This window comes from Puntigrus tetrazona, chromosome 22, assembly GCF_018831695.1.
Source record: "Puntigrus tetrazona isolate hp1 chromosome 22, ASM1883169v1, whole genome shotgun sequence".
Lineage (NCBI taxonomy): Eukaryota > Metazoa > Chordata > Actinopteri > Cypriniformes > Cyprinidae > Puntigrus > Puntigrus tetrazona.
In genome coordinates, this window is record NC_056720.1 from 11990615 (window position 1) to 12018609 (window position 27995).

At 40.0% G+C, this 27995-nt stretch overlaps 1 protein-coding gene and 1 long non-coding RNA gene across 3 annotated transcripts; one reads left to right on the forward strand and one right to left on the reverse strand.

Moving 5' to 3' along the window:
• Nucleotides 1–2508: 2508 nt before the first annotated feature.
• Nucleotides 2509–6431, reverse strand: LOC122327268. The gene is made up of 2 exons (XR_006247625.1): nt 5950–6431; nt 2509–5863 (listed from the first exon to the last, which is right to left on the reverse strand). It is a non-coding gene; the product is annotated as an uncharacterized LOC122327268 (long non-coding RNA).
• Nucleotides 6432–6605: 174 nt separating this feature from the next.
• b3galt2 (UDP-Gal:betaGlcNAc beta 1,3-galactosyltransferase, polypeptide 2) lies at nt 6606–13242 on the forward strand. Of its 2 annotated transcripts, none has more exons than XM_043222486.1 (2): nt 6606–7216; nt 11001–13242. In XM_043222486.1, exon 2 carries the CDS (start codon nt 11261–11263, stop codon nt 12572–12574), a length of 1314 nt encoding a protein of 437 aa, XP_043078421.1. In that variant the 5' UTR covers nt 6606–7216; nt 11001–11260; the 3' UTR covers nt 12575–13242. The 2 variants fall into 2 exon arrangements, with proteins under 2 accessions (XP_043078421.1, XP_043078423.1); XM_043222488.1 differs by having other exon boundaries at nt 6606–6835.
• Nucleotides 13243–27995: the final 14753 nt, after the last annotated feature.

A 27995-nucleotide genomic window follows, 5' to 3' on the forward strand; every position in this document is an offset into this window, starting at 1 on the left:
CATGATAAATTGAGAGTCCAGTTGTGGTAAATAGACAATGTGAATATATTTTTATTTATTATATTCTTTATTACACAACATTGTTATATTGTTATTATATAATTTATGCTATCATAGTTATTTATTATACAGTGTATACAAATTAGATTACAATATATATTTCATATATATATATAGTATATTGCATTAAGGTATACTGTATTATATTCATATGTAATAAATGTATTTGATTACATTTTATGATGTAATAGCGCTGTCAAATTAATACATAAAATATCCAAAATGAAAGTTTTGTGTATATTTATTATCTATTACTATATGTAAATACACGCACACATACAGTATATATTTCGTAAATATTTACATATTTTTATGTTCATATTAATATTTTTTATATCATATTGAAACATGTTAAATATATACATATTTTTACACATATATACATAAATGTATACATAATAAATATACACAGTATGCACACATGAACAAAAACTTATTTTGGATATGAAAAATCGTTTAACAGCACAATAAAGATGGCTCAGTAAATTTAACCTATTAATGCATGTTTGTCATTTTATATTCTTTCGCCACTTCGTTCTTTTTTTTATGTGTTTTCTCAAATAATTATTGCGTTCGTATCAATCTGTACACAACGTCGGATCACGACACGTTTTCCTTAGTCTTAGCCAAATCGCTTACTACAACTTTGGAAGGCATTAACGAACCTATAAAGAGACTCAAAACGTACAGTATGTACCAAAAGCTAAATACTTTTAGATCTGCTTCTAATAGCTCTCACATCTCTGGGTGTTTGTGACTGTAGATGAGCGACTGTGTAGTCCTAATAACATTCAGGCCCCAAATGAACCTGCCTCGTGAGATGCTTTATGAGCTTCTTATACAGCGGCGCTTTGCAATGCTCCATTAGTGCTTAGTATAAACTGTACACACTGTCGCACAATACAACAGCTCCCTGGAAGCTGGTATTCTACGAGGATGCTCATTAAGCTAGACGAGGAAAACCAAATGGAAATAACAGCTAATCTCTCCTATGGTTGTGGATGCGTGGTTTGGGGTTCATTCCACAAAATGCAGCTGCTTCTTTTTCTCACTTCGATCCCAGACGATCTAGCTTATCTATCTTGAGAAATACGTGAGGACGCGCTGCGTAGGAGGTATTTTTGCCTATTAAGTTATTAAAGACCCGACCGCTCCGGGTTCAGTCAAAACAGGAGTGTGAAAACCCTCCTCCCGGCAAACAGTGACGGAAAATCGCATGGATTTTTTTTTTTTTTTTTCCTTCAGGCTCCTAATATCGCTTCTGGAGAATTCCACAGTGATCCTGAACTTCAAAGCCATTGGAATTTGATTAATTTTTCACTTTGAGGGCCGTTACTAATCTGCGTCGAGATCTACTTTTAGATTTAAGCCGCAGTGCTGAGCAGGTCTGTCAGAATTCTGAGCTCATTGAATAAAATGCCGGAGCGCAAGTACAGTGCGCATGATAATACGATCTTTGGTTTGATAACATTTATTCAATTGAAAGCCAGCGCTGTAGTCACAAATACCATTTTTTCGTTTGATTTTGTACGATTTTGCACCAGTGCCAGGTAGTTTTACGGGTGAGGTTTGGTCATTCGTGCAAATTCATAACAATTGGGGAACACATAAAATACGTACGATTTAGCAAAAATAATATAAATTCATTCAAGTACTAGTGAGGTCCGATGAATTAGCCACCTCATAAAATATGTGCGAACTGTCCTAAGATCGGATTGTTGTTGTGTTTAAATACGGGAGAAATCCTGAACCACACATTCGCTAGTCAAAAATAACGAGAAAAGGATTTTATTGGATGTTTTAACGGTTTAAAGGAATTTGGTTTCATATTAAAGACTTTTTTCTTTAGGATGGACGTTATGATCAAGGATGGAAGCTTTGATTTCAGTAGCGTTCACACACAACTTCCCCAACATAAAACTCAACGATGGAATTACTAAAGTACTTTATACCGTACCAGCATATGCTAATTGTAACATAGACATATTGCACAACCTGTTGTGGAATAATTTCTGACACGACGCCTAAACGGATCTGAGTAATACTGTATTGAGGCCTTGCTTTCAGTTTGCCGTAGGTTTTGTGGCATCAGCTCTTTCTTGTGCTTGTTGCTACATCAAACAAACAAACTATATGCGATGCGACACTTCCCGTGCTGTCCGTGTTCCAATTTGCATGCTAAAGTCTGAGCGTCGTCTTTCATCTCCGCTCTTGATGTTGAAAGCGCAAATGCTGGAAAAGAGTAAACAAAGGACGAGTGAGGTCCGGTCACAACAGCTCAGCCCGAGTGGAACACGAAGCTCTCAACGTGTCGGAGGTCTCCGCCGATGACAAGTGTGTGTCAGATGCCATGATGTTTTGTGGGCACTGAGGACGTTGGCGTACGAGTAGATCAGCATTTGTATCATGCGCTAGAAAACTATGAGGTCAGTGTGAAGTAGACATAAATTAGCTTAACATTTTATTCAGTGGTTATTCTTTGTGGACGTTTTTTTAAAGCGGAGTCAATATAGCTTGAGAGGTTACTTTTAAAAGTAGCGCAATTCATGACTGATAAAATCTGGTGTTATTCGATTGCATTCTTCTTCTCTGTCTTTCTGCATTGAGAAAAAAAATTACTCAGGGAAACTTTTTTAACCCGATTTGATAGTTCGCCCAAAAATAAAAAGTGCTGAGCATGTACTCACCCTAAGGCCATCCAAGATATAGATGGAGAAAGCATGAATAGAGGATCATGAATAGAAGATTCAAGTTTTAGCTGGAAACAAAGGTTCATAGTTGAAAAACATCTTAATGGTGGGTTTGTTTCTTACAAATGCATTTTTTTTTTCACTTCACAATATGTTTATCGATAGACTGGAGCAAGTGATATAATGCTGCATTTCTCCAGATCTGTTCAGATTCATTTTCAATTTTGGTGGACTTCCTTTAAAGGAGCCTCGAACTGAGAAACCAAAATCCCCTTGATCTTTTGACATATAAGACATATATTGCGCTATAAAAACATCCTGCAAGTTTCAGTATTGAGACCTTAGTTGTTAGTCTGAAAACAGCTCGTTTTGAAGCTCCAAAACAACAGCTTTTGGAATGTTCTACTCTATAATGTAATAGAGTGGACAGGCACCGTCTCCACAGAAGAAGATCAACGCCTGCTTCTACAGCGCTGCCTGTTGAGCTCCGCCCACCGATTAACGCATGTAGTGTTTACGAGAGAGGTGTACACAGGTCTACACAAAAATCAAATGATAAAGATGGCTCAGAAGACAACAACACGCTATGCAGAACCAAGTTGTGGAATAGCTGTGTTTGCATTGCTTTAGGAAAGAGCGAATTTACTTTTTTTAATGAAGAACCAGACCACGCCAGTAAGAACTAGGTCTTTCGTTCACTCCATTTTACAGTGGACTTGTTTATGAACAAGGCACAAGTCAATTTTCACAAAGGCTTTAATCGTAGACTTTATTATTAGATCCAATAAGACGGTCACGTCGCAAAACAAATGTAACTGTTTTGTTAGTCACTATCGCTTTGTCCCTTCTTACAGATCGTTTGGTATGTGCTGATTTATTTATGCATTTTTGATCTAAACCACAGCAGCGTCCATCAATGAGGAATGATGCAAGGTCTAGAAATGATAAAAGTTTATAAAACATATTTTAATATGATGTCACATTTTTGTTACACTGTGTTGTGTGAGACGCTACAAGAGTTACGAAAGCAATGATCAAGCACATCCATCCAGCCCACGTTTCCATAAGAAATCAAAAGAAAAACAGCACAGTGGGATTCAAAAAAACATTTTGAGTGAACGTTCTATCTTTTTTTTTTTTCCCCACAGTGCATTAAAAATTATTCATCTTTGATACTAATTTACACAGGTTAGATGTTTCAATTTTGTATATATGGGTTTTCTAAGTAGCGGATATAAACTGGAATATTGTATCAAAGTGCATAGGCTGTTAGGGGCTCGATTGGAGATTCTGACTCTGACTTGAAGTCATTTATTAACATGTGCAAGCGGAAAAATTGAGACTAATTTGAACATGATTGAAGTGACTGCAAAGATCATTTCCTGGTAAAGTTAACCATTATCAGGAATGTACGTTTTTTTACACTTGTGTAAACCTTTGCTGACATCCAGTATTCTGTTAAGAGTGTTTTTAATGGTTCTGTACATCTCTTAGAAATGCGATGCGTTATTCAGTCGATAACCTGATTTATTTGTTTCATTCCAGTTTCATTAAATGCCATTGTGCATTTTGTTCTATGGCGCTCTGCAAATCACCGATTTTATTCACTACAGAAGTAGCTTATCAACATGTTAAAATCAAACTCTATTGGAATCAACAATTGGCGCATTTCATTTAAAAGCGCCCTATTCAGTTTTACATGCTTAGAATTGATGTGCCCGTCCGTTGAACCCTCTGAAAGCTTTTATTTCTAAAGGCCTTTTGAAGTAGGTTTATTTTAGAACAGTAGATTAACTTAGCATGGCTCCAGATATACCAAGGTCACGGGTTCGAATCCAGGGAACGCACATGGAAAACAACCTCGAATGCCAACCGCTTGGCATTGAACGAGCGCAATGTGCAAATATAGATGCGGTTTAATGACGATAAATAAGTCAAGTCTCCCGCGCAGATCGCTAGTCGCGCGACGAGCGGGTTATTATATTTTGATTACGCATCGCAAACACACGCAACAGTTAATCGTTCACAATTACGCTCAGAACATCCATTAAGAAAGTCAATTTTCCTTTCGGTTAGGATGCTGCCTTAAAAAGTAGCTGCTTATGTAGGCAGCGAGGCAGCTCATTAGGTTTAGCGTCTCTCGACAACACATGTGAAGTAGAACAATGTGCCAAGGCATGCCAAGTTACTCAAAGGTTCACTAAGTTTTTAACATAAAAGCCTATTGTGGGCCTTGTTAAGCAGAAAGCCATGTGTTTGTATACAAATCCACATTAAGGAGTTTTAATTGTAACCATTGCTTCTGGCTAAAATACAAGTCCATAATCCATAATAATGCTTTCTCCGGTGAAAAAAAAAATCCATCCCCGTTCTCCTCTCACATCAGAATCGACCAACATATTTGTTTTCACGTATATTTCTCTCCTGATTCAGTTTTTTTTAACGGAGCAAGCAATTTTATTTGGATTATAGATTTTTTTTTTTAATTGACAAGATGTTAATTGATGAACTGGTTATGGGTTATTGTTCTTTTATCAGCTGTTTGGACTTTCACTGAGATGGCAGAGGATGTATTTCTCCAAACCTGCGCCAACGCGAAAACAGTCACATCTACATTTTGGATGGCCTGAGGATTAAAAAAAATAAATACATTTGGGCTAAGCTGTTCCTTTAACGCACAGACTTCTGATCAGTCAGTTTGTGGGGAAATCAATCTCTCCAGAATCACTTCTTTCTCACTAATATGCCCGCGCTGGTCAGGTACCTGAGCTAATGGCTCCCGAAGTACTTCTGTCAATGAGAAGGCTTCTATTAATTATTCAGTCCTCACCGTGGCTCTGAAACCATAGTGATACCTTACGTGGTATTCACAACAGTCTGCAGCCAGTGCTGACGCAGGACAAGTCAGCTTTTAGCGTATTTCCCCCCGGATTGGATAATTAGAAAAAGGTGAAATTAGACACTTTAGAAAATGTGAAATGTGGTGCAGGCTGATAGACAATGGATGGGGAGAACTCATCTAATTTCGTCTCGGTGGCAGCGGGGACTAGTTGTCAGTTGTCACGTTGCTATTGAGTCCTCATTTTGAACCATTTAATTAGTGTTTCTTTGTTCTGAAGAAAAAAAAAGAGATTTTATATGCCGTTTACGTTTCGTTGATCGAGTTCAACCATATTATTACTCCATTATGACAACTTACCCAATATGCCAACTGCGTGCAACGGCCCGAACCTTTTTCGAGTACAACAACAGTGGAATTTCGGCTTCGATGCTTCTCGCTCCGAATAAAAACTAAACAGGTGAACTCCAGACTGGAAATGAATACAAAACGACAATTAGGAAACGTATTCGTCCACGCGCGGCTGGCTGCCCCGGCCATAACATATACCGATAAGAAAAATGTTTATATGCGAGACTGAATGACTAGAAAATGGATTTCCATTGATGAAAAGGTCCTGCAGAATCGCAGTGCTGACGGAGAAAAAAAAAGTTACTTTAAAATCAGTCGGTGGCTGTGGCAAAACATTTACCACAATATGACTGCACGCTATCGATTTATTTTGTCAGAATAAACGGCTAGTTCTGAATGGCGTCGGTGGTTTCTTATCGCCCCCGTGACGGTGCACTTACGACATCTACCAGCAGGGGCTAACTGTCGAGGCTAACCAGCCAAACCTCGGACCCTTGGCGAGTTAAACTCGTTCATTCACCGCGCTCGGCGGCGGGGAGCGAACGAGCGAGCTCGCGAGCGTCTGGGCAGACTCGCGAGGAGTGGGCGTGATTCTGAGCAGATCACGTGGGATTCTCCCCTAAGTAGGCGGTGACGTCGCAGGGGCTCAGTCAGTCAGTCAGTCAGCGGAGCGGCGTCATCTCAACAGCTGCTTTCCCTCCCACTAGCCCACCCCGCGCATCATTTGGGGAAGAAGAGAGGCTTCGCTGCCTCCTACTGCACTTCAGGGTCGTGTTCCGTTAGACCAGGCACGGAGAGGGCCTTTCGCTGCCGTTATTCTGGCGGAAAGAATGTTCCCCCCCGCGTTACTTCACTGGACGTACCTCGCAGTGACTGCAGACGAGCGACGTAGAACGTGAGCGTTGAAGTTGTTTTTTTTTTTCTTCACATCCGTTCCCGCCTCTAGTCGATGTTTGTATTTGCGAGGAAACCACGGGCGTTCGCCGTTTAGCGAAAGTAGCGGTATCGGCGACAGCGCCACGGACAAATTCGCGGGAGCTCAAGCCTAATGTGTGCGGTGCCAGACAACAATAGCTCCTGACAGATGGAAGGAGGGGGTCTGCTCGACGGATTCAAGATGGAAAACGAAGAAATGCGCCTAAGTTCTTGCGAGTAGCGCGAAGTGAAGGGGTGGTTTGTCGTCGGGGGCTTTTTTTGGTAGCGCTGGAGGGTATGATGGCGCGCGGTGCGGGTCCACAGACGGAGCGCGCATCTTTCCGCTCTGTCACAGAGTGAGGTAGGTCTCACAACATACAGATGTCCTGATGAAATGTTGGTTTTCCTTCTACTTATCACTCTTTGCCGTGCTTTAAAGGAACCGTGTCCGTTTCAAACCCCGTAACGATTACCGGGGAAGACCAGTAAGTAGTTCGAACCTAAGTTGTGTGTAAACAGCGCGGGCACGTTTTTAAAGGGCGATGCAGGAGACTCGATTCTAATTCTTGAACACTGTTCACACCGGGAGTGTTAAAAATTTGCATCCGCTGACCAAGAAAAGATGTTGCCAGATGTTGAAAATATGGGGAAGTGCCCCAGATCTAGCTAAGTAAGGTAAGAAAGCAGCGCTGCTACCCATTGAGGCGGATTTTTGAGAGATTTCCATCAACCACGGCTGGGAAACACCTTTTATGTCATAATGATAGTAAAAAAAAAAAGAGAGAACAGGTGGGACTTTACCCGCATGCTCTCGAAACAAGTGTTTCTTCCAGTTAACCAGATGATAAAAAATGAGTACAATGCAGAGACACTTAATATATGGTGATTTTAGTAACATTCATGCATCAAATACGTTGCGGTTCGTTTAAAGGACTGTAATGTTGTTCAGCAGCAATAGCTGCAGATTGTGACAGTAATGTGCATGAATCAACAAACCTGTGTGGTCTCATGGGAGATGAGACGTCACATTAGTCACATAAGCCATATTGACATTAAAAAAAAACAATTGGAAACAACCTGCTGAAGTATGCAGAGGCCAATATATGCTGGCATGCTTCAAGTATCTCGCACAAATGATTCCACCAGGTGTGTGTGTGTTTTAATTTGGCCACAGTTGTCTTTTAGCAGAACTGGGGGGATGGTATTCATCTCAGTCCAAGTTATGCATGACAGATGCTTTGAGAATAAAATGCTTTGAGATGCATCCTCGTGATACGTGATTCATTAAACTCACCTTTCAAAGGAACGTTCACAAACTTCTGAATGAGGTTTTTAAAGACCCTGGCATTTGAGTAATGGATGCAATTATATGTCAAGCACGGCCCGGATGTGTCCCAGTGAGGGCCAGGTTTAAAAAGCGGTGTCATGTCTAAAACATATATAAAAACGCAACCGTCGTAGATATGAACGGTGACCGAGCAAACGCAGAACCCATGATGAGCGTTTTCACGTGGGACAAGCAATGTCAAATTAATCATTCCTTCTGGGAGAATCACTAGCGCATAAGAAGATTTATTGAATCTGGTGCGCATTTTTTGGGATTGTGCATCGCGTTATTGCCCTCTGTATATATATATATATATATATATAGTTATTTAAATGAGTCAGTTATTCATTGTCTTGGCGGTTTTTGCTCTTATTAAAAGGTGCATGTTCAAATTATGGCAGAATGCTCATGCAGAAACTGAACATATACAAAAAAAACAATGCGTGCAAGTTATTTCTAATATTAGGCCTCTTGGGGTGTCGTTGCAAATGCATGTCTTTTTTAGAGAGACACGCTACATTCGTTTATTAAATTGAAACGTGGATTAACATCTCAACAATACATCGGTTATGGAAAAAGTGTTAAGGCAAAGACCTGTGGGAGCGAGTGCATTAAAAAGCTCCCGCTTTTATTATTTTACCGTAGACTGATTGCTGAGTTATGATGATCTCCATCATATTAACTTTGTTTGCAGGTGCTTCCTATCAGAAGTCTAATAGCCTCATGTTGCTCTTCTAATTGCTGACCGCTGTGGCCACATCACGCTCCTAATTTCAGTAACCGTATGAAACAAAAAAAACCGGTGTAGCTGGAAACTAAAATAACAAGCAGCCGATTTAATGAATTTCTCTCTAAATATTTATTTGTCCTCCCGTTCCTCCGAACAATGTGTGTGACTTTGGCAAAAACAAAAACACCTAGCACCCGAGCGAGAGCAGTACGTAGCATTCTCTAGTGAGGCTCTCATTACAGGATATCAAATGGTTGACAAAGGAAACCTTTGGAGCATTTCATTCGCTCTGTTCTGAAGTGTGTTAACCTTTAAAGTAAAGCCAGGCTTAGCCTCTTTCCATCTTACTGTAATTGCCCACGCTGGGTGAGCACATTTGGTTGAAAAGGTTATCATCCTCTGATCCAGCTGTTGCAACAAAACAAAAACATCCAAACAGACGAACATTTAGTAGGTAGATTAAAGGATAGCACGTTGAACTCGCGAACTAGGTATGAAATAAGGCGTAGAATTCAATGTCAGTGAAAGATGCCAGAAGGTCCCAATAAATGTTAACTGAGCAATGGTTTATATGTTTGGTTGTATGAAGTTTGCACAGTTTTAAACCCTAATTTACATGGTTTTAACCAGTAAAAATTCAGAGTCAGTGAGGGTTTTTTTTTTAAAGAAACTAATATTTTTATTAATTGATGATGCAACAGTAATAATTAAGAAATTCTATTTCAAATTAGGATACTTATATTCATCAAATCATCCTGAATAATTTTACTTTAAAGTATTAAGCAGCACAGCTAATAAAAGACTAATGACAAGAAGTATTTCTTGAGCAACAAATGAATTTTGAATTAATGAGGCTGAAAATGTAGCTTTTCCTTTGCATGAATAAATTACATTTTAATGTATATTAAAACACAAAACAGTTATTTTAAATTGTAAAAATGTTTTATAATTTTACTGATTTTACCATATTTTTCGTTGACATGCATAAAGGTCTTCTTAAAAAAAAAAACTGAAACCCATACTTTTTGATCACATCTGTAATATAATGTAGTCTAAGTATATATTTATAATATAGGCCTAAACAAAATGTAAACTATAGATGTTCTTGAATTAAGTTGGTTAACACTGCATTTGTGTAAGGTAATGGAATAAGATAATAATTATGATAATGATAATAATTAGAAAAAAATATTAATAGATATTTTATGTAAAATGACCTATTTGCCATTGTATGGTAATGTTCGATGTTGGCTAATAGTTTATGAAATGTATGATTCTGAGAACAACAACAAAAAAATAGGGCACCAATTTGTGCCATATTGTCATAGAACATTTATAAGCACTACTTCTGATGCTCTCAAAACGAGCCTGAACAAAACATGACTTTCAAAAACAAGACCTCTGCTTTACCTTTGCAATAATTTCTCTTCTATTTTTAGATCACCATTACTGGGAGGAGGTTCTACAATATAATAACCCCCAGTGTGAGAAAGCAATGGTTAAGAGAGGAAATTGCTGGCAGGGAGGCCTTTCCCTCTGGTGCAGTGTTGATAAGTTTAAGGTGGAGGGTGAATAAGGGGTGAGGGCTGTTATCACTCGCTGCTTCTGGCTGCGGATCCTGCAACACTGCTTGCTGGAGCCTGAAAATTCATTTTGACGGATGCTTCCCCTCTCTGGCTGTTAGAGTGCATCTGGGTGGGGAGGTGGCTTAGAGGGCCTCTGAGGCAGCAGTGTTCTCACTGAATGCCATGTTGTGCAAACCTGCAATTTAAACTCTCACGCAGGGCAGTAAAGGTTAGCTCATGATATGCAGAGACCCCCGTTAGCAATCTCCCCCACAGCGTTGCCATGTACGGCAAATGCAGGAGACTCGAAAATCATAACATTAGTGGTGTATGGAGAAGATTTATGCTGTCATAAACCTTGGTTGTTTCGAAAATCACCAATGAATTTGCAGGTGATGCCATTGCTAACGTGACTTCTACTGTGGCAGTACACGGCTCGTGAATGTAATTTAAGATCTTCTGCCATTCACTGTACTGCGATACTCCTCAGTGTTACTCATTGTTTTTCTCTCCTCATTCTTAGAGCACAGAGACATCAGTCTGAGGAAGCAGTCGTCCTTCAGAAGGGAACTGCCCCAAAGCATGACCGTCTGTCACTGGGGAGGGTCAGAGAAACGCATTCCTGCAACTCTCATGAACAGTTTGTCATCTCCCTTGTAGGTCCACCTGCGGCCCTGAACACACCCATCTGCCAGCTCAGATAACCCTCAGGCTGTTTGCAACACATGTTTGATGTGATTGGTTGTGACCGCCGCGCTTTGCTAAGCAGCCCCGCTCTACATCATGCAGTGGCGTCGGCGACACTGCTGCCCCATCAAGATGACCTGGAATGTCAAGCGGTCACTCTTCCGCACACATGTAGCAGGCCTTCTCTCGCTGGCCTCACTCTTCGCCCTCTTTCTCATCTACTGCCACCAGGATTTGCTGCAGGGCCGGAGTTGGTTGCGAGACAACCCCTTGGTTTACACCATGCGGGGTTTGCGCCCCCACAAGGAGCGTGCAAAGGGAAACCAAAGCTCACTGCGAAGCCTCTGGAAAGACAACAGCTACGTGCTGCCCAAACCGTCTGTTAACTTCAATTTCACTTCTCACCAGGCAGAGATCACTGCCCGGGGGATTGTGGGATTGGAGATCTCGCCGAGCGGGAACAACTCGACCACTAACGGCAACACCAAGAGCTTGCACAGGGAAATGGGAGTGGGAGGTCGTCTGGCAGCCCAGCCTTATCACTGGCTGCTTAATGAGCCCTACAAGTGCAACGAAAGCAGTCCCTTCCTGGTTTTGCTAATTGCTGCCGAGCCAAGGCAGTTGGAGGCAAGGAATGCCATCAGACAGACCTGGGGCAATGAGAGCGTGGCCTTGGGTTACGGGTTCGTGCGACTCTTTCTGTTGGGAAGGATACCCAATGCGTATCCCCAGAGCTCCATTGAGGAGGAGAGCTTGCAGTACCATGACATCATCCAGCAGGACTTCTTGGACACCTATTACAACCTTACCATCAAAACACTGATGGGCATGAGCTGGGTTGCTCGCTATTGCCCACACGCCCGCTATGTCATGAAGACGGACAGTGACATGTTTGTCAACACAGAATATCTCATCCAAAAGCTGCTAAAGCCAAACATGGCACCTCGACAGAATTACTTCACAGGCTACCTAATGAGAGGCTACGCTCCCAACCGCAACAAGGACAGTAAGTGGTACATGCCACCAGAGCTGTATTCCAGCGAGAGATATCCTATATTTTGCTCCGGGACAGGCTATGTGTTCTCTGGGGACATGGCGGCGAAAATCTACAATGCCTCGTTGAGCATCCGTCGCCTTCACCTCGAGGATGTGTATGTAGGAATCTGTCTGGCCAAACTGCGGATCGACCCAGTGCCACCACCAAATGAGTTTCTCTTCAACCACTGGAGAGTGTCGTACTCCAGCTGCAAATACAGTCACCTGATCACCTCTCACCAGTTCCAGCCCAACGAACTCATTAAATATTGGAGTCACTTACAAAGCAACAAGCACAATCCTTGCCTTAACATGGCGAAGGATAAGAGCGGGCGACCGCGTCATAGGAAGTTGCAGTGGGAAGGTCTTCGGTGATTAGTCAGGGCTCAGGGTGCAGTAGTATTGCCACAGCATGTGCAAAATGCAGCAGTCTATGAGGTAGGGAACAGCACAGTGTTTTTGGTATTGTGAATCAAAACTATTTTTTTAATTTCAGAGAGATGTTATGTATTGTAATCCTGTCTTTTTAAAGGGAAGTGAGAGACATCTGCGCGTGCAGTATCTAGCATGCACAACAACAACCATCCAGTGGCGAAGCCGCCATTTTCAGGTGCCAATTAACCGAGACATATAAAGAGGTTACCGAACTTCCTCTTCAAGCTAACGTTCGAACGGTATTACTAAGGGCCAATTTTATCGAGATCCTCACTGTTTCTGTAAACAAAAGAAGAAGAAAAAAATGGGGAATATCATATGGTGGTGTATCTGTACTGTGACGCATTTGATTCTCAATGATGTCCACCCCCGACATTATGAGATGATGTTGATTTTTCTATCTACCTACAACCTTCGAATGGTTTACAGTAACCAAACCAAATTAAAAACAGTATGTGTAAAAGAAAATATATGGAATTTTAATTGCATCATAGATGTCAGATATGATAAAAATAATATTTTTCAAAGCTTTACAATGACTAAATATACAGGTCTGCCCTTGCTTAGGGCAAGTTAAAACTATTTATTAAATGTATTTCTTAAGCACATTGTCTTGGAGGTGTCGTCTCTTTCAAGTGTTGTTCAAATGATGTGACATTACCCGAATACTATGTAATACCAAATACAGAAATCCTATATACAATGTTATTTAGATCCAAACTAATTTCACTAAACAAATGCAGCGCAATAGCCAAAACCCACAAACAGACAATAAAAAGCACGAAGAGTTGAAAGCATCTTTGGTTACCTCGGTGACCCCCGGAGAATTGTCAGCGGCGTAAATCTTGACAGGAGACTGTAGATTTGATCAAATAAACATTATTGCAAATAATTCCGTTCTAATTGACTTTTACAGACAGTTGCACCCTTCATTTGCAAAACTAAAAATGTCTTAGTTGTCAAAATTTGCATAATTAATGCAAATTTCAAAACATTATGGAGAAATATCAACATTCAAATCACCATTATGTACTCATTAAATTAAAATGAGACTTGAAAAATCCCAGAATCAGTCCCCAGATGGAACCGAAGACTAATGCGTTAATGATAAAGTAGATAGTGTTGCTCTGGGTCAAAATATATAATTAGTGGGGGGGCTTCACAACACATTAGCTGAGAGTAATCCAATTAAATTGACGCTGGCAACATTTGAAGGGTTTATTTATCATTTTCATTTCTCATTTGTCAGTCTAATTTTAATTAACCACATATTCGAGTGACTACGATAAGTGCTCGATGCAGAAATGGTGCATCAATTACAGGTGACTCAGAAGACGTTTCAGTGCACCCTTCTTACAAATCATGAGCACTTGAGATTCACAATAGAACAATTATTGTGAGTCCCTTCATTTCCAGATTTGTATTTGTTGGAAAACGTCAGTAATGACTAAAAACAGACATTTGGCCGAGGAAACGGTACATTTAAAATAAGGAACTTAAAGTAATAATGGAACAGTTTACTTGCTCAATACGTTTTGACACTTCCGTTTCATCTAAATATAGCAACAAAACACGTGTTAAAGTGTTAAAGACTGAAAAAAAGCACAAACTTGTTTGTGAACTTTAATAACTTGAGAATAACTTTTGCAGTTGTTCATTTCACAGTGCAGTCATCGTCTTAGCAGATCATTTGATGATTTATATGGAGTTTCACAATATTATGGAGCAGTTATGAGTCAGTTCGTTTCCAGGCCTGTACTTGTGCCTGGAAAGTTTGGTTCCACCTCCACACAGAAATACTAAAAACAGACATTGACGGTTGAAGCCATAACTGCTTTAAAGGTATGTGGAATTTTACTGAATGGAAAAAAAAAACTTGTAAGGTGAGATATTTTACGTAACATTTGCTCCCTATAAATACAATGCCAAAATTAAGAACTTCTAAGGACCAGTAAACCTGTTTGTAAATTGCAATAAAATGAGAATTTTGGTCTCCTAGTCATTCATCTATTAAAATATTGAATACTAGAACTAAATCACAGTATTTAAATGTGACAATGCGACACTCAAAATGTGCAAACGGTCTCAAAACATCAGGAGATTTCCGGGTCCCTAAAACTGTTAAGAACTACGTTCTTGCAAGACAGAAGTCAATTGACACAGCAACTTGCAATTCCAGCGCATTGCAATCCTTTAAATCCTCATTTGTTGTTAAGCATTTATCTCCCTCAATTAATAAGAATCAAAGTCGTGGCCAAGGGCGAGAGAATATAACAAACAGAAGCAGCTTTCATTCCACTGCACCGTGCGCAATCACAGAGAAAGATTAGCACACTTCATCCACAACACTTTGTCCCACTGATTTACCAGAGAGGGAGAGAGAGAGAGAAAAACCGGGGAAAAAAAAATAACTGGGGGCAAGTGATGAATGAACAGGAAAGAGGCTGTGACTGATCAGTATTGAAAACCTGTGCTGCTCTAAACGTGTGAAAAGTGAACCTGGGAAAAGAACTCTGATGTCCACCATGATGGAGTGGGTCGCCGAAAGCCCGGATCCAGAGACGTGTTTCCAGAAATATAGCGAGTACCAGAGTATGATGAATGTCCCAACGGCGCCACAAGCCTCCAGTACAGCAATGAGATTGAAGAAGAGAAATTTTCGCTGAATCAGTAGGGTGTAATTTTGCTTGTTCATGTTTTGATATGCAAACCCATAAAAAGAAATTCAGTCAAATTATTCACGTGTTGTCAATATTTTAAAGTGTAAAACTTTTATCGGTGGGGGTTTTTTAACGTATGGTAATTCCTGAGCGAACGTGCTTCACTGTGTGACTTTGACATGTTGACGCCTATAGGGTGAAACAGGTGAGGAATTCGAGATCATTGTTGGGACATGTAGAAACACAGAGCTTAAACTCTCCTTTGTACTCATTGAAAGGATATTTATTCTTTCAGATGAATGCAATCAGGGTGATATAAAAAATGCGCTGACTCTTGGAAGTCAGAATTTTAAAGCCCAAAAAAATTGGATACATTTATCATAACAAGTACTCCATACAGCTCAGTATAGTTTATAAACTGTAATCCCTAGCTTCCTAACTGTCGCACATGGAGTCATAAAAGAGTGCCATTCCAATGGACAATGTAGGAGTTACGTAATCTCCAGCGGGAGTATGCTTATCTTGTGAGAACCAAGCTTTGCTGCAGCAAATGAAAACATTTTTCTGCACTTCCGCATTCGTCCATCCACTAGAAAGCCACTATTTCGTTAAAGCGTTTACGACAGTTAGCGGAAGCTAGAGATTACATTTTAAATAGTCTGGATATGGATTTTCATATCGCTTCACTTCAGAAGGCCTTTATTAACTTCGCTGGAGCCATTTTTTGGTGGATGAATGCACTTTTTTGGGTTTCTCGACCATTCGCTGCCATTATACAGCTCGGAGGAGCCAGGACATTTTTTTTTATGTAACTCAAATTGTATTCGTCTGAAAGAAGAAAATCATATGCAACTAGAATGGCTTGTAAATCATGGGTTTAATCATTTTCGTTTCGTGCGCACCATCCCTTTACAAAACTACTGTTGATTCACAGACCGATATTTCCGTAATCAAGGTAACAGAACCTAAAGGGGTAAGAAAACACCTTTTTAAATGGAAATAATCAACAAGCTGGATTTTTTTTTGCTAGGCTACTAGACCATGGAAAATGTAACATTTAAGAACGTTGTGAGGAATTTCAGTCGATTTAGCTAAACCCACTTTCCTCATTAGCTCTGACAAGTTCACTCAGACAGCAAATAGGAGGAACATATTATGAATATATAAACCTGTGAATGCTGCACTGGAGTCAATGTTCTTTTGTTCATATCTAATAGTTTACTCAAAATTCATTAAAATGCGATTGGTGCATACCGAACAGGCTTCTACGACGATCAGCATGTGTTTAATTTCTTTTTCACATTTTGGGGGGGATATAAAGTGAAAGGTTTAATACTGTCCTGAACTCATAACGAAGAATAAACAATGCTATCTCGCGACCAATTTGTACGTATTTTACGAGGTGGCTAGTTCGTACGACCTCACTTGTACAATTTTGTACGATTTGTCTAAACCCCAGTGATGGGTATGTTAGTGGCTGGGGTTAGGTGTTCATATAAACTGCCAACTTGTAAAATACGTACCGTTTAGCAAAAATCATATGAATTTGTACGCGTGAGGTCGTGCAAATTATCCACCGCATAAAATATGTGCGAATTGATGCGAGATCGGGCTGGGATAAAAGCGTCGTAATTCTTACAAAAATAAAAACTGTTGATGAATACGTTTTTTTCTTTTATATCCCACTGACATCATTACAATGAATAATCTACAATAGAATACATTCCTCGTGGATGTTCGCCAAAGTAGAGGAAAGTAGTGAGGAAAGACAGTCCTAAACCAGCACTTAAGAGCATCTTCTTTAAGGAGCACAGCACTGCGCAATTTCTCTGACCAGTAATGGCTATGTTTTCCGGGAGATGTCCGAATGGAAAAATCAATGTGTTGATCTGTTTTGAGGTGTAGAAGCTGAGAAGGACTTGCTTTCGTGATAGCAACGCTGCTATAAAAGGCTCTTGAAAAAGCTGACGAGGAACAGACCCCAATGCTATTTTCGACCTCATAACAGGCGGCAACAAAGGCCCATCCTTTATAACCCTCATACCCCTGTATCTGTTAAAACACATCATAAACAAGCTTTAGATCCAACATAATGGCCTCTAGTGGCCATTTGTTACTTCTGGCTAAATGACTTGTTGCCTCGGAGGATCATTCGCACTATATGAACCCTTTATAATCCAATGACAAGCTCGCGCTGATTTCATTTTTTTGTTTTTCATCAAATGTCAACGACGACTGATGGTTGACATTTGTTGTAAACATTCCAAACATTGGCTTTCTTCCACGGTGTCTTGATTCTGGCACCAGACAGACAGGGTGATGAAGTACAACTGATTATCATGGGCGATGTGTTATAAAAACAAAACACGCAAGAGATCTTCATTAACGGAAGACTATTTACAATAAGCACAATAAATGGGTGCATATCTTCGTGTAATTTCTCATATCCACCAAGTCCGGACAAGCATAGGTTTTAACAGAAAATCCTGTAGAAAATGGACAGTTATATAAGTATTTGTGTGTGGAAAAAATACAGGCATACAAGTACATTTCACACTCAGTTGTTAAATGGAATATTCATAAATATCGAATAAATATTCATTTGAGTCTGACTCAAACCTTGAATATGACATGCATTTTTATTGAATACTGATGGTTTTGCAACAACAAATACCTCGAAAATGAATCTGGCTTTAGTGAAAACCTGACAGATGCAGATCTCCTCGCATTCACAAACGCATCTTAAGAGTCCACGATAAGAAATAGGCTTTAAAATGGTTCATATTTCAAAGTTTTCGCTGGCGCAGTGGTTCAAACACTTCAAGTTCGCATGAATTTTTTATCGCGCTTTCGATTGATTTAGTGGTCCGCAGAGTCTGTGCCAAAGCGACAAACCCTGACCATTTCTGTTTACAGTGAATTCATAATTTATGACACTTAGTATTAATGTGAACTTGAGATCGCCACAATAGCTCAGAGAGGACGCCGCGAACAATCGCGCAAATGAAAATGTTACCGTTTTGATACACTCGACTGCTCCCCTATGAAACGTCCCAAAAGTAAGAACCCCCTGCTATTCTCGCCTGCCGTTTATCATATTGGAAAAGCGTATTCATCATCAAAAAAACAGAAAGACGCTGCCTGATTGCTGGAGGATCTTAAAGCTTTGCGTCTCATTTCCCATGAAAGTCTGTTTATAAGAGTGCGCGTGGTAACGCAGCAGACCTCTCAACAGATTCAAGCTGTCAACTGGAGCAAGACTCCAGGGTTGACTGCTTCTCTAGCACGTGTAATATAACCAGAAAGACAGGCAGTATGTCAATCCGGTATGTCGTGCAGAACTTGAGGAAGGCATCAGGGGTTCCCTTGAGGTCTGGAAAAGGTCTCTAATGTCCACAGCTTTCATTATGCGCTCTAGAGGGATTTCACTTAAGCTTGCTCAGAATTGAAACGCGGGAACCGTATCCAGAACGGTTCGAACAAGTTCAAGCATGCACAAAAATTAAGAAAATTGATCATTTTCTGAAAAAGGTCGCTGAAGCCAAGAAGTGCTTCTTGTGGATCTTTTGTAAATAAACCTTCTTACAACATAAACACACTCTCTCTCTCTCTCTCTGAAAATGTACCAATATTTTTATATTTTAGGTGGAATACTTGAGAACTAAGATCAAACTGATTCATTTATTTAGTTTAAAAAGTTCTGCACTGATGCAGTCATGCCATAAATAGCATACATTTAGAAAAACGTATGATTTTCTAAAGAAGGAAGTAACGTAAACACAGAAATGCTTCTTGAACTGTGTGCAGTTTTGTTCATGTGGTTGCTGAACTTCTTTTTTTTTTACATTCCTACGTGTCAGTCTATCACAAAATCCTACATACAGATACATCACAGATTCAGATTTTTCTAGAAAATGTAAAATCTCAAATTTAACGATAATAGTAGTAATTGCAATAGATTTATGTGTTGGAAATTGTGGGACAAAAAAAAAAAACAGGTTTAGTTTAAACAAGTTCAGTCATGACTAAATGTGGTGACTAAATGACAACATTTTCTAAAGAAGGAACCGCAGCGCTAACCCGTCTGTTGAAGATAGAGATCCATGCATGAACTGAAGTTCACTTAACTTTGGACCACGGAAATGAGTACTGGAATTAAAAAAACTGCTAAACTACGGTAAACAAGTAAGTGCTTTAACGGTTTGCAATTTTGTTTTTTTTTTTGCATTCCTACTAGTTAATCTACTACCAACGTCCTACATACACATACATCACATGAGAACTCTCTCTTTTATGCATTTTTTTCCCCAAAAGTGAAACTCTATAAACAATATTAGATCAATAATTCTGAGATGGGACAGAAATATGCAAAAAATATATAGAAATCACATTCACACAAATAAATATTCGATATTATTTATAACTCTCTTTTTAAAACCAAAGTTTAAGATTACATAGGTGGGATATCTGGGGGAAGTCCGACTTTATTTATTCAATTATTTGAATGCTATCCATCCATCTTCCCTCCTCTGTAACATTTACTTTTCTTTCCTTCTCCAGTTTTTTTGTTTTTTTTTTTTTCCCATGAGGTCTTTCTGTTGCGGAAGCACTTGATTAATTTCCTCAATTTCCTCCAGATACAGTTCCACACACAGTTAAAGAACCAATAACGACCTTATTCCGGGCCCCTTCCCGTCGCTCCATCTCGCAGGACTTATTACTATGCGCGGCAACCTTTGTTTTGCGAGGTCAGGCTCCAGAGGTGCAGGCGGGGTGCGAAGCTCGCCATCTTTCCTCTCCGTCCTCCCCTCCACTCTTGCAGATAATGAAGTCAACTGTTTGAAAAGGAAATGGCACCGTTCTTGGTTTTATGATAATTGGCCCATCTGTCATTCCATAAATAAAGCGGATCAGCTCAATGTGTTTGGAGCGAGCGCTAGTGGGAAGCGGGGCAGGGCGCATCCAGGAATGACAGGAAAAACAAATGACTTCCTCCGCTCCGCGGGCGCGGATTCTTCAAGCGTGAAAATGGCGCGTTATGCGCCGAGCGCATTGGTGAGAGGCGGCTGTTTTTGAAAGCGTCTTGCCCTGCATTAGGAGATGATCACAATAACGGAATGAGCATTTGAGATGCGTCTGTGGTGTGAACAGCTATTCTTGGCTGTTTATCTGAAAAGCGATGTTCACGGGTGGGTGACGGCTTCAAATGGAGGAGCCAGAGGGAAGACGGTCGGGTGCAGGTAGCCTCGGTGATCTGATCCACCGTAGGCTCCGGAGTAACTGGGCTGTTGCATTGCCATGGTAACCAACCACTGATCTGCGAAGTTGTGGTGGAGAGGAGTGGCAGTGACAGAGAAAGTGACAGACACATCACAGCGCTCAGGAGGAGAGGAAGAGTAAAAGAGAGACGGATGGAGAGAATGATATACAGTAGGAAATGGAGAAAGACACCTGTGGTGGACTGAGTGGGAAGAAACGGAGAATCTATGTGTGTGTGATTCATATACCTTAACTTGGCAAGTAAAGGCACCAAGAGCGATAACTATATTTGCAACCACACCAGATATCGATAACAGCCTGTTTATTCCAAGCGTGCTTTAAAAGCCACGTACGTTTTAATCAAACAGACGTCGACGCATTTTATTACCCTTAAAATACGCCAAAGGACATGTTTTGAGGAAGTTCAACTTAAAAAAAAAAGGTTGAAACGTCGCTCCCATAATTATTCGAGATAATGTCAAAGGATTCAATGTTACTTCAATTCAAACGAAGGCAAAAAAAAATTCTCATTTTCACATGCCTACACTACTAACAACGAAATTACGAAATTATTTTAATAGCACCTTATTTACCAAAACTGCTTATATGCCTAACTTAATTAAAACCGCGCAACCACGGGCAGTAAACAAAACGTTCCATCAAAAGAGCTGTTCGTTTACGCGTTCTATTGATTGTGACCGCCGTTTTTCATTAAATGATGAAATGGATTTTCACTGTTTACTCTTACGCAAGTACCCCGTTCGAGCAGCGAATGAAACAACGCTAACAGCACGTGCTAATAAAACAATGCTAGCTGACGCGCTACATTCGTTTTTTTTCATTAGCTATTAAGAGTTTAGCAAAGATGATAAAAAGGAAGTGCTGAAATTGTAAATGTTAAAACGGATGGGGCGGTCGAGTAGAGGAGGGAACATGCTTGTCATTTAACACTGATGTGTTTTAATGTGGAAAAAGAAGGCTTGATAAGGAGATGCTGCAAGGTCAACGCAATTTCTGCCTGAGATAAAGTAGTCAAGCTTTTGGCGGGCAGCGGGAGTCTCTGAAGCCAACTGATAAAAGCTCCTGCGCTAAGGACGCTGAACGTCTTGGGTGGAAAGGTAGCGATAACATAGATGGGCCTCAAAGATCCAGGCCACCTATTTGGAGGGGAAATGAAGGGCTGACAAATCAAGTGACAGATTGATGAGATTGAGATTACCGTTAAAGCGTACATTCAATACGGAGACGAGAGGGTTTATCTAGAGTGTTTCAGGTCTCAGTTTCCTCCTCCATTTAGGTTTCTTATTCCTTATTTATTTTTTTAAACTACAGAAAATCTGTTCAATAGGCTATACCAGATACGCCTGTCAAATAGTCTTCAACGTTGCAAAAGAGGAATTTTCGCAGCGGTGCCGTGGAAGAACCGGTTTTGGTTTCCGGAAGAAGATGCGCTGTTAATTTGTTTTAGCTTTTTAATGATCAAGCAATGATAAAGCTTCTTCGAACCTGCTCTCTCAGCATTCCGTACGTATTTTACAAGGTATATATTTACAACGTCACTCGTACAAATTCCAAACAATTTTGCTATTTTCGAGTTGCAAGAATTACCTACACGTAACCACGCCCCTTAACGCCATGGGGGGTTTCGTACAAATTGTACAAAACGGTACAAATGAGGTTGGATGAATTTGCCACCTCGTGAAATATATATACAAAGACGTCGATTCTTCACCGAACCACAAATGCCAATAAGTAACTGTACTTTTATGCACGTCTATGTTAATATAGCCTACCGATGTTATTGTAGTTTTCATTTTATATCCCATGTCCTTTTGGTTTTTGTTAATACGACAGTATTAACCATAACCATTGCGATATCATTACGATCTTAAAGTTCAAACGTGAACGGAAGTACAAAGGGTGAGACACAAACTTTAATTCAATTAAATTTAAATTAAAGAATATGAAGTGATATCCAAGGCAACGTAGTAGAGTGCACTTAAAAACAAACAACGACCGATAAAATCAGATAACGTGCCTAGTGGTGTATTGAATGAAATTAATTTCCATCGTGACAGAAACTGGAACAAAAACAACAGAAAATTAAACAAACTAAAAGTCTGTGATAATGAAAATTAAACAGGCATGTTGTGACGGTTGTTCACCTAAACCCAAAGTATACTTCCATTTCCATATTTTGTTCTGAAATAACGTTTTAAAGTTAAAATGCTCTTGTTTCTTAAAAACAAGACATGAACTGATGGGGTTATTTGGATGTGATGTGATGATTTTATCCACTGTTCGGACTCTCAATCCGTCGGCACCCATTCGTTTTAAAGAATTTATTGGTGAGCGAGCAATGCCACAATTCTCCGAATCTGTTTTGATGAAGAAAAAAACATTTTCAGCAGACCTGCATTTTTGGGTGAACTGTTCCTTTAATAAGTAGCTCGTGAATGTTGTGTAGTCTATCAGCTGCGTGTTTTTTTTCTTTTTTCACGTGGAACTCCTGATACACAGCAGAACCAGCCTTGTACCTTTGAAAAGCAGCGAAGCCTCCGTGACATATTGCTTTCTCCTCCCAATCAAAATATGATTCGCGCTTTTTTCACACCTGGAACTGTCCAATTATAGCGCTGGCACACTCGGGTGGAGGTATCTATTTCCCCCAGCCCCTCTTTGGGGTGTATTTCATTTGCCGTCTTGAATGGACACCAGTGGATTACCGCGCTCAAGAAGCTGTGAAATCCCTTCTGAGACCTTGAACAACCGGGATCACTAGTGTGTGCCCTTTCAACAAATGCCACCAAGGGCAAACCATCCCTCCTGAATACAGACGAGAAGCCCCCTCCGTACAGTACTATTAAAACACGCCTCGAGGGCCGCTCGCTGTATATGACTTTTTTTATTTTAATTATACCTTTAATTATATCTTTATATCTTTTTAAATTCAAATCCCGCTTGAGTCATTTTCTGATACCGGCCAAAATTAAAAAAAATGTAATATTTAGCGGTTTATATTATCAAAGTCGTCTTTATGTCTGTTTTTTTAATTATTTTCTCTAATTCGCGTTCCTTTACTGTTCTTCGGAGTCCTTTTATCTTTCGCTTCTGTTCACTTACGTTTGATCTCATTTATGGCTCATATCATTTCTGAACTTTGTTTTGGCTGAACTGCATTTCCAGATTTTTTCATGCGGCAGAAGCGAATGCATCAAATGCAAGTTTGTTTTATTTGCGTATGAGCTGTCGATGCGATGTGCTGTAATAATTTGTGTTTGTGCATTAAAGCAAATAAATAAAAATATGCACTGAGAATAGTGAGAACGGGTGAACCCCGCTGTCTTTTTCCTGACCTGCGAATGGCTCTACTTGCTTGATGTTGTTAATATGGCTTGATTTAATATGGTGTGACATATTTGAGAATATTTGGACGTTATTTTTTTATTATGGCCTGTTTCTCTTTTATTCATGTTCTGTAATGGTCTGATTACTGAGCAATAGTACAGATTACTGCAGTTGAACATGATCTGGGCCTAGAAAGTAATGAAAAATTGTTAAAAAGTCATGGACAAGAAGCATTTTTACTCTGAAAAAGTTAAAGTGTGTGTGATGTTGTTATAACTATAATAATGTGTAATAAAATGCAAAGAAATTGCATAAAAATCCATAAAACATTTATTCCAAGGATTAAAAGCAGACATACAAATGGAAAATATTATAGAAAACTGTGAACAACAATCATGATAATAATTATTACTGTTGTTGTATTTTGTGGAATATGTTTTTCTTTCTTCTTTGTTTTTCTTTTTACATTTTTGCATTGAATTAGTACTGGATCCTACTGGAATTCTCCTGGGGGTTTTATGTTTATTTTAATTTTTTTTAATCTTGGATATAACATGCATTACACAAGTTGTGGATTTAAAATAAATAAATAAATAAATAAATAAATAAGAAAATAAAAGTTTAGAGCAGAGCCAAAAAATTAAGTAATTAAGTAAATTTAAAAAAGTTATAAAAATAATAATAAAAATACAGTTATTAATAATAATAATAATAATAATCCTAGCTCAACAGCATAAAGAGTAACAAATGTGTTTATACAAGAACTCTTTATAACGCTACAAAAAAATACATTGACTTAATATTGGATTGTACTGAAATGGTTTCTTTTTTTGAATTAGGCTATAAAAACTGGGAAGGCCAGAAAAGCACGGCTAGCTAATAACGTAACGCATTCGATTGTTCGTTCTACGCCCAAAATTGCACACAACCTTAACCCCATCAGCTACAGCCCCGGCGTCCTTCGAAAAGTCTAAAGCCCACCTGAAAGTGCAAGATGAGGCCTTTGAGACAAGCCCTTATGTGACAAAGTGCGGTAACCTTCTCTAACAAAATGCCACAGCTTATTGCCACGACGGGTCTGTTGTACCTTCGTCGGGAGGAGACGCTAGTTGGCTTTGACAGGAGGGAGGAATCGCGGCCAGTTCGGTGAGGCGACGCTCGAGAGATTATCGAAACGACACCCTCTCCTCCTGTGAACTCAACGGAGGCGTCGTTCCATCGCGCCGCCGAATCGTTTAAGAGCGCGAGACGGAGCGTCCGCAAATGACACCAGTACGATAAATAAAAAGACGTGCGCCATTTCCGTCGGCGGGAACCGTTTTAATAAGGCGGTGAGTGTAATCAGTGGCTTCACTAGTGCCTGCCTCCGTACAGCCGGGCATGATTGTCCGCCGGGGACGGTGATTTATGAGGGCAGCCGCAGCGGTGGCTTCTTGCTTGATTACATGGCTGCCCGCAAATGCATGCAGCAAACAGATATTAAATCAGCGGGGTATATTCCGATGACACCGCGCTGAAGGGGAGCGTGGGCGAGGGGCTTCTGCTCTCGGGGCGGGTGGGGAATTGCGTTTCCAGCGGTTTTGATGAGTTCGGTGTATGGCGGTCATTACTTGTCACGAGACTGTAAATACCGAGGAGGGTTTTCCCATTACCGTGACGTGTGGGCTGCACGCGGACCCTTGATAATCGCTAGATGGAGAAAGAGCGGGGTGTGCATTCGCGCCGTAAGAGCCTGTTAGGTTTTATGTTCACTGAGAAGATAACTAATAATTAATGATCGCGGCCTAAAACAGTGGTTTTGGGGCTTTTTGTCTTGCGTGGCCCCCGTGGGTCTATTAGTAACATTTTAGACGTGCAAAATATTTAGTCGTCGTTAATATTTAGGCTACGGTGGAGAAATTCGCCCAAAAATAAAACGGTTTACTCGCCCTCGGGCCATCCGAGATGTGGATGAGTTCGTTTCTAATTTTGCATTAAAGGGATAGTTCACCTTTAATAGCCTTCAATGGAGAATCGACTATAGAGGCCGAACGGGTCGTTAATAATTCGAATCCCACTTTATGCGTATGTTTTACCTTGGCTGGACGCAAACAACTTGGCCCCGCCCCCAAAACACATCATTTTACTGACGACCGCTTCTCTAAGCTCGAGGGCGTCAGCACGGGATTCACGAAAAACTTGCTCTTGAAAGACGGTTCAGGACCCAGTTCATTCCACTGAATCAAAACCTGTAAGTATAATAAATAATAGATGTTTCAATTTTCATCGAGCGCTCAAAATACAGAACTACGGCAACGGGTCCATCGTTTCCAACACGTGGTAGACCAGTCACAACAGACTAGGCCGTCTGACCAATCGGAGCAGAGCAGACTCACGGAAAAGAGGGATTTAGAGAGTCTTAGAACTGCTTTGAACGAATCTTTCGAGAAAGAGAGAAAATGGGGGCACAATAAATGCACATTTTGAGAAAACAAAAGCGTTTTTTCACTGCGTAAAGCTATCCTAGGAGACTCTTAAAATAACTTCAGGAACCTTAAAGATGGCATAATAGGGGCAATGTAAGATGAAATGTGACAGCTTTTTTTGTTCACCTGACGTCGCAACCAAAATTGAACCAAATATCAACGTCTTATGACATTGTGTGCCTGCTGGAGTGGTTCGACCAGTTTTCGCGCAGTGCTGTTGACAAAGGAGGCGGCATCTTACCGTCCCGGGCCCCGAATGTGTGTCTATGCAGAGTCAGAAAGCTCTCGGATATCGTCAAACCTAATTCATGTTTTAAAGATGAACAAAGGCCTCACAGGGCGAGTAATTGATAACATAATCTAAATTTAAGGGTAAAAAATCACTTACCGGTGGATCTTCAGCAGCGAACGGGTGCCGTCAGCGTAAGGGTTCAAACAGCTCACAGCTCATTCGAAAACCACAGTAACTCCAGTCCATCGATTAACATCTCATGAAAAGAAAAGTTCAAAAAGAAACAAGCCCGTCATTAAGACGTTTTACTCCAAATGAGTCCTCTACGCTACTAGTGAAACAGTCAGAAGCAAAACTTGCACAAGCTCCGATTGCTTGATCAAGCTCTGTTTACAAGTAAAAACAGTCCAAAACAGTTTGAAAAAAATACGTTGGTGGATTTTAATGTGAGAGGAAAACACTTTTTTTATAGCCTTTCACTAGAGGAAGATCAATCGTGGATTTTGATCCCATATTTTGGTCAAAACCAACAGTTAAAGCCGCTTTTTGATTCATTTGTTTATTCCAAGCGCAGTTTTTCTCTTCACAGGATGTTAATTGATGGCATCATGTGGATTATTGTGATCTTTTATTAGTTTTATGGACTCTCGTTGTCTCATTATGTACACACATGGGTATCTCATATGAACTCCTGGTTGGAAAACGGAGATCCTTCAAGCAAGCAAAGGCAGTTTTTTTAATTTTACGACAAACTAAACTTTTCCTTAAGTGCATCCTTAAGTATTGCTACAAAAAAAAAAAAAAAAAAAAGCAAAAGGTGAAGACACGCTGCTCATCTTCTTTTAACAATATTAATGAGCACGGAGTTCAAGCCATTAAACTTTAAAATATGTAAGCAATAAATAATTCACAGTTTCTTTTTGTTTCAACCCTGCTGAAAGAGAAAGCTGCAACCTCGGGCTACAGAACAATTTTACTACCAGTTTTGAGCTGTAATATTTAATATTAAATTCCTCGTCCCCTGGGTTTTCGGGAACATTTATTGTTGACAAAATAACCGTAAGATGGATAACTCCGGTTGTTGTTTTAAAAGAAAGCGACAAGAACGAGCCTTAACTCTTTTTGGTTAATTCGCAAGGATTAGCGGAGTAGAAAAATCAATTGATTTTTTTTTTCCTCGCAGACGGGCAATATGGCGGCTTTTGTGCAAACCAGAGATTAGGGAGCAGCATTAAATCACTTGTCATAAAATTGGGGGGATAACAGAAAAAAAAACGGATAACTACGATTTGCCAAGAAAAAAAAAATAAAAATCCTGTGTTGGTATGTCATGTATTTTACAGAATAGTACAGTGCCACCCTATGGATGGAAATTAACAGTTCTCTCAGACTCAACA